Source organism: Nuphar pumila, chromosome 16 (genome assembly GCF_984573655.1).
Source record: "Nuphar pumila chromosome 16, dmNupPumi1.hap1.1, whole genome shotgun sequence".
Classification (NCBI taxonomy): domain Eukaryota; kingdom Viridiplantae; phylum Streptophyta; class Magnoliopsida; order Nymphaeales; family Nymphaeaceae; genus Nuphar; species Nuphar pumila.
Window position 1 is genome coordinate 64,851,586 of NC_143264.1, and position 12,092 is coordinate 64,863,677.

Consider the following 12,092-nt stretch of genomic DNA (forward strand, 5'->3'; position numbering starts at 1 on the left):
GTATTATGTGTTAATTTATAGGTGTTTCTCTTTTGCCGACCTCTCTTCATCCATTCATAATTCTTCTTCAGACCTAGTTTTCATGTTTATCCATTTCCCTTCATGCTTCCCTTTTAGAAGGGTTGATATCTATCAACAAATGCAAGTCATTTCGTTTAGAAATTTAACCAACCCCAATTGCATTTATTAGTCTTGTATTCTTGAAACAGTATCCAACAACACACACACACACACACACACACACACACACACACACACACATATATGCATGTATGTGTGTGAAATCAGATATAGTGTAAAATTTGTGGCTGCTAAGATAACCACAATCAATATACTTGTTTTGCTCAAGGTTGTAAGTATTGTATTGTTACCCGTATTGGTCGGGCTCAAAATAAGATAAGTATCGTAAAAATTCATAATTTTTTAATAAAAAATTAAAAAAAATCCAAAAAATAATGAAAAAACAAAAAAAACTAGATTTTTTTTTAAAAAATCATAACATATGAAACAAAGATGAATTGCACAAAATGCAACCATAAAATCACATATGAAGCATTTATGTCTCTACGAGCTCCATAAGGCATCATTAAACATTAACTATCTCACAACAATGCAAAATATTAAATATCTTGCAATTAAGAACATGCCACAAGACTCGTACTTTTATATTACATAAACAAAAAAATTATGGCAATAATTGCACTCGATTTTCAATCGATTTTCATTCATTACTTGAGTGCCCCATTGCCAGGACGGATCATTTGATTTCATCTTTATTGGAGGAGTGTGGAGCTTGATTTCTACCTTGATATAAATCTCTAATTTTTGCAGACCTAACTTCGTGGTAAGTTGGCGGGAGAGGGGGCGGTGCCCCCCAAGGCAAATATTTTTTTAGAGGGTAGCTTTGTAATTTTACTCATAACAAATGTTTTTTACCTTAACTCCCTCTCAATTGCATACGGATCGGCCCCCCAAATCGCTCTCACAAGTCCTAGGGTGTGTGGATACCTCTCTAATGGCTTCTACACAAATGAAAGAGTTGGCCCTCAAGAGGTCTTTAAAACCCAAAACTGAAAAATTATGATTCTACCCTTTTTAAGTGTATTGACCCTGTATTGTACTGTACGAACATGTATTGTACGATACATACAATACGCACACGTATCGCGATATGAGTGCATATCGTACCGCTATTCCTCGTAGTAACAATATGTACCGTATGATACGATACATACAACATTGGTTTTGCTAGCTATTATCAGTCAATGACTTCTTCTAACTAGATCACAACATTGACTTTATTAACAGATCTTTACATATGGGGCGCTATGTCACATGGGTACGAGTACGTGTATGGGTATGGAGAGTACGACACAACAATTTCAAAAAATGCGAGTACGGGGACACAACTATATATATATATATATAAGAGGAAAGAGTTTGTGTCTGGATCCACAAACGATCCAAACCCAAACTCTCTCTCTCTCTCTCTCTCTTATAAAAGGGGAAGGTGAGCCCTTCCCCCTTTTTGCTCTCTCTCTCTCTCGGATTGTTGCAGGAAGAAAAAGAAGAAGTGGAGGACGAGGAGGCACGCCCTTTCCCCTCTCTCTCTCTCGGATTGTTGTAAGGAGAAGAAGAGGTACTCTCTCTCTCTCTCTCTCTCTCTCTCTCTCTCTCTCTCTCTCTCTCTCTCTCTCTCTCTCTCTCTCGTCCTCTTCTTCCTTCTTCTCCTCCTCCTCTTCATCTTTCTCTTTCATCTTCTCCTCATGTTTCTTTCTTTTCTTTTTCTTTCATCGAAGGCAAAAAAAAAATAAAAAAAATTGGGTTGGGTCGGGGTTGGACCCGACCCGATCCGGACCAGCACGTACCCGTGCTGCGTCCGGTACCATTACCCATGTCGGGCTGTGTCGACACGGACACGGCTGCCTGGTTGCCGTGTCTATGTGACATAGATGGGACCTCAACCTAACAATTAGGTTCCAACAAGTGTAACATCATTAATGAGGTTCCACTAGATGCCAAACAAGCTTCTAATACCTAGATTAAAAAATTCACCTCAAGAAAATCATAGCATTTAAAAAATAAAAAGATGTATTATAGTGATAATTTGTAAAGAAAAGGTAGAAAAGTTTTTAATACAAACTAAAAATCATGTTAAAATTATGGAAAAAATGACAAGAAAAAATTGCAACATAGTGAAAAAGTCCTGATAGGCTGATATCATTGATTAAAAAGGTGAAAATTGCCTTTTTCATTGCATTGCGATAAGATTTTGATATTTTCAAAACATCATCAGAATCTGTGCCTACAAGGCATTTAATTATGGTACAAACTAGCATACTGAACAGAATGGTTATGCAAGCTTGGCACTAGCCCAACACATAGGCAAAGCCTACTAGGCACTAGTACTAGGGTGCACCTGTGAGCCTAGAAAGCTAGGAAAACACATATGAGAATCTCGCTTAGATGGGAGGCAAGGGAAGGGAACTAGGTTCATAAGGTGAAGGATAATAAAATAGTTGCAACAATGATAATAATTGAGACTCACTTTTCTTCTTTTTCTTTATTTGAAATATTTATTCTACTTAGAAGTGAGCATTATTTATGAACATATGGATTTATAGGTACATCATAAATATATCTACTTTGTCTTCTTTATATTTATGGGTTGTTTGCCTTCTTTGATGCATGTGACAATGTCAGGTTGTGATTTTATAAAATACTTATACACTGTTTATTAATTATGCCACTACATCCTGTAATAGTATAAAAGAACATGAATGTTATAACAACCTCAGAATTAATATGATACTACAGATTGTTTTTGACATATAATGTTCAAAATTAAATGTATATATAATTAAAACTTAAGTAAATTTATAAAATATGAAAAAGATTATGTTTTCTTTCTGTTTCTAGGCATTACCTAGGGCTATCTTGTCCATTCCACACTATCCCTTGGTTGCTAATATTGATATTGATGAGGTAAGTGATGTCCACTGACAATTCATCACAGGATTCTAAATTATCTCAGGACATCAATCATCCCATGGTAGCACAAGAAGCACAAAATTATAGGGCGATAACTTTCAACTATGCAAAGGCTGTTTAGCTTTAAAGACTTCAAGCAAATTAGAATTTTCCCTTCAATCTCCATCACGAACACTAGATTCATTTTGATTGCTATAAGTTCATGGATAGTACTTGAATGGAGTCATTATGCCACATACTGTATGGTTAGGCTTCCAACTTGTCCAATTTCTTACAAGGTTATGCTTCGCCTTGTTTTGAATTCTCCCTTATGGAACTCCTGATCTTGAGAAGGTTAAAATCAGGCACCAGACTGTAACTTCTAACAATTTGTAGATCTTAGTAGATCACTTATTATGCATTCACAGTATCTCGTAGGGGCACCAATAAGGAGCAGTAGGAAAGCCTGAGCACCAAGCCATGGCCAAGTTTTAAAATTTCCATGATTGTAGCATGTGTGATTCCTTACAGTAACACATGAAACTCGTACAGAGACACCATGTCATGGTAAATGGAACAATGGAGACGAATCGGTCAGATTCGATAACTTGACAGGTAGACTCAAATTAGCTTAAGCAGGTGATCTTCAATTTGAATCCCATTAGGCAATATTCCCCCGCTTGGCAATGAAAACAAAATTATAGATAAGGTAACCATATATGAATTCCCATCCCAACATTCTTTGGTATTGGAACTTAGGGTGATCTTCAATTTGAATCCCATCATAGGATATTCGCCCGCTTGGCAATGAAAACAAAATTATAGATAAGGTAACCAGATATGAATTCCCATGCCAACATTCTTTGGTATTGGAACTTAGGGTTCAAATGCAACAGCTGCCTCAATCCAATGACATCCTAACTTTTACTAGCGAAATATGTTTTTCCCTTGATTCACTTAATTCCGGTGCACAGCTGATACGCAATGCCACCAGATAGATACATTAGGGCATGCTTTCTGTTGAGAAGTGTAATATGTGTGTTACTTTTTGTGTGCTACCCCTGCTTATATACATACCATTATTTATAGGGGTACTATTGGATTTTCTCAGTTAGTCGTAGAAATCAACCATTTTTTTCATATAGTGCCAATAGAGGGGTGACCCTCTTATATTGTTGTAACCCTTCAATCTTTAGTTAATGAAATTTCCTTTGAGTTTTCCTCTCTATTCATTCTCAACCTATTATTTCTCTTATTGCTTTGATACTTTCTACATTTCCCATCTTTGAGAAGATATAAAATGCAACAAATAGAAAAAAATAGAGCCATGACAAGTGCATATCCTTGCTATTGAGTTCTCAATATAATACCACTGTCTTTTCTCCTTTTCTTTGACAAGTACATTACAGATGTAAAAGACATAAAAGGGTAGAATTTAAAGCACATAGACAATAGAAGTCAAGACTACCTCGTTATATTCTCTGAATATCCACTTTGACAAGTTTGACCACTTTCTAGATGATGCCATGCTTGGATGTTTATATAACTGCTCCGCATGCCTCAGAAAGAAATATACCAACACAAAAATTACAAGGAAAGGGGACATCAGAAGCATCCCAAGTCCAAGAGCCATAAGCCTTTTCTTCAACAAAGAAGGGTTACTAATGAAGTCCCTTCGAATAGAAAAATTCCTAAAAAACAGATGAGGTTCAGTTTTAGCATCAAATACTGTCAATCAGATGGTGGTGATAGAATGCTAAGCACACTAAGAGATCAAATACTAATGCTAGTAAGCATAAATATAAAGATAATGCATCAATGTAAGTTGCAATAGTAATATTAGAACGTATACAGCAAGCATAGAACAGAAGTGACTAGTGAGGGTTCTACATAGCCCAAGAGATAGAGAATCACACTAGTGCACAGAAATGGTGTTTTTGCATTAGGAAAAAAAATGAAGGCCGCAATGAATGAATTATGCACCAGAGAATCCGTGACTTAAACTAGACATGGACAGCAAAAGATAACATCAATGATAAAAAATGATGGTAATAAAATAAAGGCCAGAGCATTCATATCCAGCATTTATCATGATAAAGGAACCTGTCATGAAGATCTAATATTATTAAAGTCAAAAATGAAAGAAGTGAGGGGGCTTTAGAAAGCCTAAAGTTTACACTTATACCTATCAAACATGCTCTGCAGTATGCACCATTTTAAAGTCCACTCAAGACTTGTTGTGAGTATTAAATGATTTTTCACTCCACCTTGTCCACAGTTTACAGCAGGACCAGCCCCAGGGACCCATCTAGGTATTGGCAGAGCAAGGACACCTTTGTTGATCATGGCAATCAAGTAGTTATCCTTACGCATGATGCGCATAATTACATCATGCGCAGAAAGATCCTTCACAACACAAAGCTGTTGTGAGCTTTGAAACTGGACAACCTTCTCCAAAATCGCAGGCCATGGTGTAGTCTGGAATTCACTATCCGTGATGTTGAGACTAAAAATAAAAAGCAGATGGTAAGATTATGAACAAATTTCATGCCCAACTAAGATGAATAAGATGTTTATTACTTACCTATTATAATAGAAGTCACGGACTTTAAGTGTTTCTTTCAACTGAGCGAAAAAACGCAAGAAGCAGAATATCCAGTAGACACTAAACAATCCCAAATACACAAGGACTATTCCTTTGAAGAAAGTGAAGGGCACTAAAGGATGTTTGTAAAGAGCTTCCTGTGCAAGATCACAGGGCTTGGTTCCAGATTCAACTGCATCTATTCCACACTTGGCTTTCCTTAAACCATTCCAATTCACAAACAACAGCATAAATCCTGAAAAAGAGATGGTGAAGGCAAGACATAGGAGCTCAACAATCCACTTTGTGATAATGCACCACAGGCCTTTCTCAGAATAATAATTATATAGTCGTTCAAAGAAAAGATCAAGATCAGCAATTGGTTCAGGCTTCAAATATTCACCATTGAGTAGACCAGAAGGGCTCTCACTTCCAGCACTAGACAGCCTTTGGTAATCAGACAATTCAATTTCAGGTGGCACATCATTAATCAATCGATTATGTAAAGATGATTCACCACTTGGCCATTTCAACTTTAGTATGCTAAGAGCATTGAGAGCCTTTTGGCCACCAAACATCTTCCCTAAGAGCTCGTATCATGTCACTGTGGTGTTTTCATCCACCAAATTTCATAGTTCAATTGCTTCTGCAATAAGATGTAAATAAGAAGAAGAAAAAAAGTAGTGCTGGGTTCAAAAAAAAATAGAAAGAATATGCATAGGAACAAAATGCAGGCAAAGTACAGGAGCAGAAAAACCAAAACAAATCCCATGCCCATTTTCCTCCCTGATAAACATCAAGACAACATAGAGCTACAGATTTGAATTAATTACAGTTAAACTGGGGTCCAAACTAGAAATGCCAAAATGAGAAAAAAGAAGGTTAGTTCAGCCAATAGCATAATGTACATGACTTTAAAGATTCTTAACAACAGAGATAGCTTGATTAAAGGTAAAAAGGTATTTATCTAAAACAGTTATGATATATACCAATAAAACTGATTGACCTAAATTCTCTATTGGACTTCCTTTACGCCATACTATGGAAGAACACAATGATTTACAAAAGTCAGAAAGAACTTCTAGTAGAAAGTTGAAATACAAATGCACAGAAAATTTGGAGTTCTTTCTAGAGAATCTAGACTAGCTTTAAGATTGACCATTTTCTTCTATCTTTTCTTTTTCTATTTCCTTTTTTTTTCTTTTTCTGAGGAGTTGATGAAAATGTAATTGCAGCATGATAACTCTTTGGATGTAGATTCACCCTGCTAATGCTGCACAAGAGCAATCTTCACCTTAGAGTCTTTGTGGGCTTTGCCTAAAGGTGCACCCTGATTTTTTTCACTGGGCTACTACTGAAAAAACAGAATAGTAATTCTAAAAAGTTTCAAAGTTCTGTATCCTCCAACAGGTTGGCATGTTGGCTCACTAAAATAGAGCTAATATGGCCTACAGACCATTAAGTGGCGGAAACCACTTTCGTATATTTGGAGATTTCAAGTAATTACCAAATATATCCAAATGGAAGCATTACTTTTTAAAACTCTTTTTGAGAGATTTTTTTTAGAGACATTACTTTGTAAAACTCATTAACCATTATAAACTAAAAGTTAATGTGATAGTTTATCTCACCTACAGCTAACCCAGAAGAGTGATGAGTTACACCGGGGTTTCAATGGAAAATACCGGCTGGAGTACTCAGGCAGAGCATGGTTGGAAGTCACGAGTATTGTTCAAGACCCACCTAAGGGCATTGTTCTAGAGGAAAATGGTTTTTATGGCATTCATTACAATCAATTCAAGATAGCGAAAGGTAATGTTGGGGAGATGGGGTGCTTACTCCATCCATAGACGTCCGAGTAGGAGCTGCATTTCAAACCTTCAATTGAGTATAGAGTTCATCGATTTATCGAACACTCTTGTCTTGTCTAAGGACGGGCTCCCTCACAATTGAGGATATTCAAGGTTTTATTCTCTCCCTAAATTGTGAGGTGTTGTTCTCTGTGTTGCCAAAATCCCAAATTCAAGGTTGAACCCAAATGGACCACAATTGAATTAAGTAGGGACAAAAAGATAAAGATGACCTTGAGAAGGGTTAGAAACCCGTGGTGGAGATTAGTGGGCATACGAAGTGTTTGATACTCAATTTCAAGAGGCAAGCGAGATGTACTTCTTGTCAAGCGTGGGTTGGTTTTTGCAGCATGCTATTGGGGAACCTATTAAAGAACAAGATAAACTCATTTGGCTGGTTGATAAATCTTGCACCTTCAAGGCATCCTCCTTAAACATGTCTTGCTTAAACAGGGGATGAATTGGTTTCCACAGCATGCTATTTGGGGTCCTGAAGCATCTTCGAGGTCAAAAGCATTCATATAGTTGATCTCTATCAACAAGTTATAATTAAAATTAATTTGACAAAATGTGGTTTACATTTGGCCAGTAGATGTTCGCTATGCTGGAAGGAGGAGGAAAGCATAACCCAGCTCTTGTGCCTCTGCCTTATGTCCAACACTTCTTCTTTTGGGTATGGCCTTGCCTTGTGCTACAACCTCCTAGTTTTTACCAAGAGGATCCTACAATTGGTCCTCCGAAACTTCGCAATGACAAGACATGGTGGGACGTTTAGAGGTGGTGGCTGCAGACCGTGTGGTGGTTTGTTTGACTCGAGAGGAATAACCACATCCTCACTAACCAAGCATCTCCACCCAGTATTTGTTCATGCACAGTTGGTATCTGATGTTAAGGGTTTACTTAGGATGAAATGGCCCAATTGGATCTGCTCATTGTTTGCTAAGTCTAGGTAAGGCAGTTAGACTTATTATTGTATTCTTTCATGCATCACGACATCTTGTTGCTTTTATCTGACTATATAAATAAAATCTACCTTTCCTCACAGAAACATTGGAGGTAACTCATGTAGATCAGCTTAAGTCCTTTTGTTAAGAGACCATATGGATTTGATGGATATACAACATAAAAACGCCTTACTATCATTTCATGTCATACACCAGCTTGTGTAGACATAGTTGTGGCAAAAAAAGAAAAACATTTGCTCATCGAAATTCTGGTAAAACTATGACTCAACCATCCATTATAAATTTATTGAGGCAACAACAGTTATGATGTGATCAACAATCATTAGCTATGTCACAGGGACTCTTCAACTAGGTGTCGCACCCACGTCGCACCCGTACCCGATGCAGTCAACCTGACCCTGGGTGCAGTCAACGCACTCAGGGTCATTTATGTCCAACTTTTGGACTTTATATATATATATATATATATATATATATATATATATATATATATATATATATAATTTTTTATATTTTTGCTGCACCCCCTTACCCAAGTTTTTTTAAAGTGCCGCACCCCCGCATCCGCACCCACACCCATGTGACATAGATCATTAGTCACTACCTACATTCTTTTCTGTTTAATGAACGGTCACTACCTGCATATACTGCATGTAGTAACGAAAACACCTAAGCTGGTATGATCTATTAAAAGCTTTAGCTTCTACATGGAGGAGCATCTAGAGAGAATATAAAGAAAGAAGTTACTTCTTCTCGAATTCTCAGTAAGGTTCGCAATCTCAAACTTGATCGCCGAATGACCAAGCTTGTCCGGGCCACTCAGGTGATGGCCCAGCTGACTTAGGAAAGACCCTTGAGGATTAACAAAATGCAGCATAAGAATTTACTAATTTGTACAAAATAGCAAAAACAGAAGTATCGGGTATTGGATGAAATAACAGATTGGCAAATGATCCACTATATAAGCCCAGAAGTCTCGTCCACTCGTTACTCATTCTGTAGAACAATAATGTGCATACACAGGAAAATTTTGGAAAAAGAGGAGCAAAATAAAAAGGGAAAGAGAAAAACTTTATCATAAAGTTAAGCAAGCCCCCAATTATCATTCGGTAGACATCCAGCAAAAAAAAGAAAAATGGAAAACAAACAAGACAGAAAGGGGAAACTAATTGAAATTGAAGAGTTCCTTTGAATTTCAAATGGGAAGTCTGTTTGAGGGGCTAACGAAAAAGGGGAAGAAGTAACACATGAGAGAGAGAAAGTCAGTCATTGTAAGAAGAAACAGCAGTGCAGTTCAAAGAAGACCACATGAGGACCACATTGCAAATAGGAACTCCTATGTATCGCTACTAGATGATAGACTAACAGACCTAAACTCTACCAGAAAAAGGGACCGCCTCACAAGATTTATACTCGAATTTCTCTCTCATAGCACGTTCTTGCACATTAATGGCTTAACAAAACCAATCTAAAAAACATAAAAAGAAGCAAAAAAAAAGCTCCCACAACAGGACAAATCGACTCACGATAAACGATTGCTTTCATGCCCATAAGAATTCATACAAACAGATACGAGTTCTATATTGGTAAACACCTTCTCAAAAAACATGAAAACCAAACAACCAATCCATGCCCGAGTCTGAAAAAAAAAAAACAGGCAAATAATTCTGCTTAAGAGACGAATAATAATAAAAAAATAGGAAACCCATCATGCAGAAATCAATCGAAGACGTGACAGAAAGGGATTTTACCTGTTACCCACGAACGTATTCCTTCGATTGGGCCTTGGAACGAGGAGAACCCGTCTAAAGGAAGGGTTTCCTCCGGAGACCAGAAAGAGGAAAATCGGATACCTTCGTTAGCAAGGGAGAAAGGATGAGGTTTCGTGGGGAGCTGAGAAGACAATTCGGGGGAAAAGGGGAGATTTTTTTTTCTTTTCCTTTTTTAATCGTGGAGAGGGCCGAACAAGCAAAAATAGAAGAGGAAAGGGGAGAGCTAAAACGTGAGATAGGAAAGACGTACAAGAAGGGGGCTATTCCAATATTTTATTTTGTTTTTGTAACCCTCCCGTCCCTTCCCTAGCTCGGATTCACAGGGAGAGGTAAAACAGGACTCTTTTTCACTTGGGAAGACAAAGACACACGTAGGAAGAAGCGTGGTGATTATAGAGAGAGAATCTCTCTCTCGATCGCTAAGTTGTTGTGGACCAGCAATCTCTGGATCCGAATTATTGTAATCCAACTCCAAGTCCACTGACTGTGGGAGTTGGTGGGCCTGGTGGCAAAACCTAACACGACCCGCCAACCCGCCTCTTAGGCGGGTTCTGGTTGGGCTTAAGCCAACCCGTTTAATAAACGGGTGGACCCGCCTAACCCGTTTATTAAACGGGTCAGGTTTGGGTTGGGGTATGCCAACCTGCCAACCCGGCTGACCCGTTTAATAAACGGGTGGACCCGCCTAACCCATTTATTAAATGGGTCCGGTTTGGGTTGGGGTATGCCAACCCGGCTGACCCGTTTAATAAACGGGTTAGGCGGGTCCACTTACAAAAAACAACAAAAAAACATTATTAAATATGGTTCAAGCCTTGGGCAGGTTACAGTTCTCAACTCACATACATAAGACTATAATTAACATAATCAAACTATAAATTGAATTGAATTAAATCAAAGTATTAGTCCTACTTAATCAGAGTTACAAGTTCTATGAATTCAAAATATAAATAAATATAAATCAAATTCTTCCAAAAAAATTAAAAATTATGGCTCTCTTGGCAATACCTCAAGCCTCCCGCCATCACCTGTCAGCTTACTCACTACCTTATAAATGATAAATTAGGAGCATTAATTCATATGACATATAAAGATAACAAGAATCGTGATTACAACAATAATGATCATAAGCAAATAAGCTTTCATAGTTAATCATTTTTACCCTCAAGTAAGACACTTGCATTTACATCATTAGTAATCAAGATCATAAAAAGACAAAGTCATGTATGCCAACATATGCATAAAGCATAGACATTTATGTCAATATTCATTGAAACACATAAACACTTGTGAACATCATCTAATGCATTATTACATTGTTACTCTTTCTTTGTCCTATAAGAGTACACACCCAGTAACTTAACTCAAACTCAACAATCAGATAAGGTTGTTTATTATGTTATGCATTTTAATTTCTCCATTGATTCGAAGAGTCTGAAAATTACTCACTGGAGCAGTCTGCGACCAAGAGAAACTCACAATGATCCAGTGAAATCGATTTTTACTCTATAGTATCTCATACTAAACATTATATCATAATCAACATGAGTAATCACAAACATACATTCTTAATTTGGTATATCATAATTTACTTTTAGTGTTCATCCTAAAAAATTCATCGTATCTTGAAAACAAGTTACACTTCTGATCACCTGATCTTGGGAATGTATAACTTCACAGGGACTTTTCGTCCTAGTTAGATTATCTGGTCTTAAACAATGCACTTCATCACACGGATTTATTGTCCTAGCGGGTTACCTAATCTTAGACAATACACCTCCTCATAGAGATTTACCACCCTAGCTGGATCACCTAATATTGTTCATGCACACTCTCACATAGATTTTTTTTGAAATAATTCCTCAATGAATCTATTGTCATACATGCATAAACACAGTTAACCGATCACATGATCAATAGCTACCAATTTGGATATAAACACGTATACATT

At 37.2% G+C, this 12,092-nt stretch overlaps 1 protein-coding gene across 2 annotated transcripts in view; it reads right to left on the reverse strand.

Annotated features, from left to right (window-relative positions):
- Positions 1-10,377, reverse strand: part of APG9 (autophagy 9 (APG9)) — a 28,038-nt gene extending 17,661 nt beyond the window's left edge. The window contains exons 1-4 of one of the 2 annotated variants that reach the window (XM_089991896.1): positions 10,121-10,377; positions 5,555-5,810; positions 5,156-5,476; positions 4,439-4,661 (exon numbers count right to left, since the gene is read on the reverse strand). In XM_089991896.1, the coding sequence (XP_089848022.1) occupies positions 4,439-4,661; positions 5,156-5,476; positions 5,555-5,805 (795 nt within the window). In that variant the 5' untranslated portion in view covers positions 5,806-5,810; positions 10,121-10,377. Of the gene's footprint in view, positions 1-4,438; positions 4,662-5,155; positions 5,477-5,554; positions 6,201-10,120 lie in introns of both variants that reach the window. The other variant, XM_089991895.1, reaches the window with a different exon arrangement.
- Positions 10,378-12,092: the final 1,715 nt, after the last annotated feature.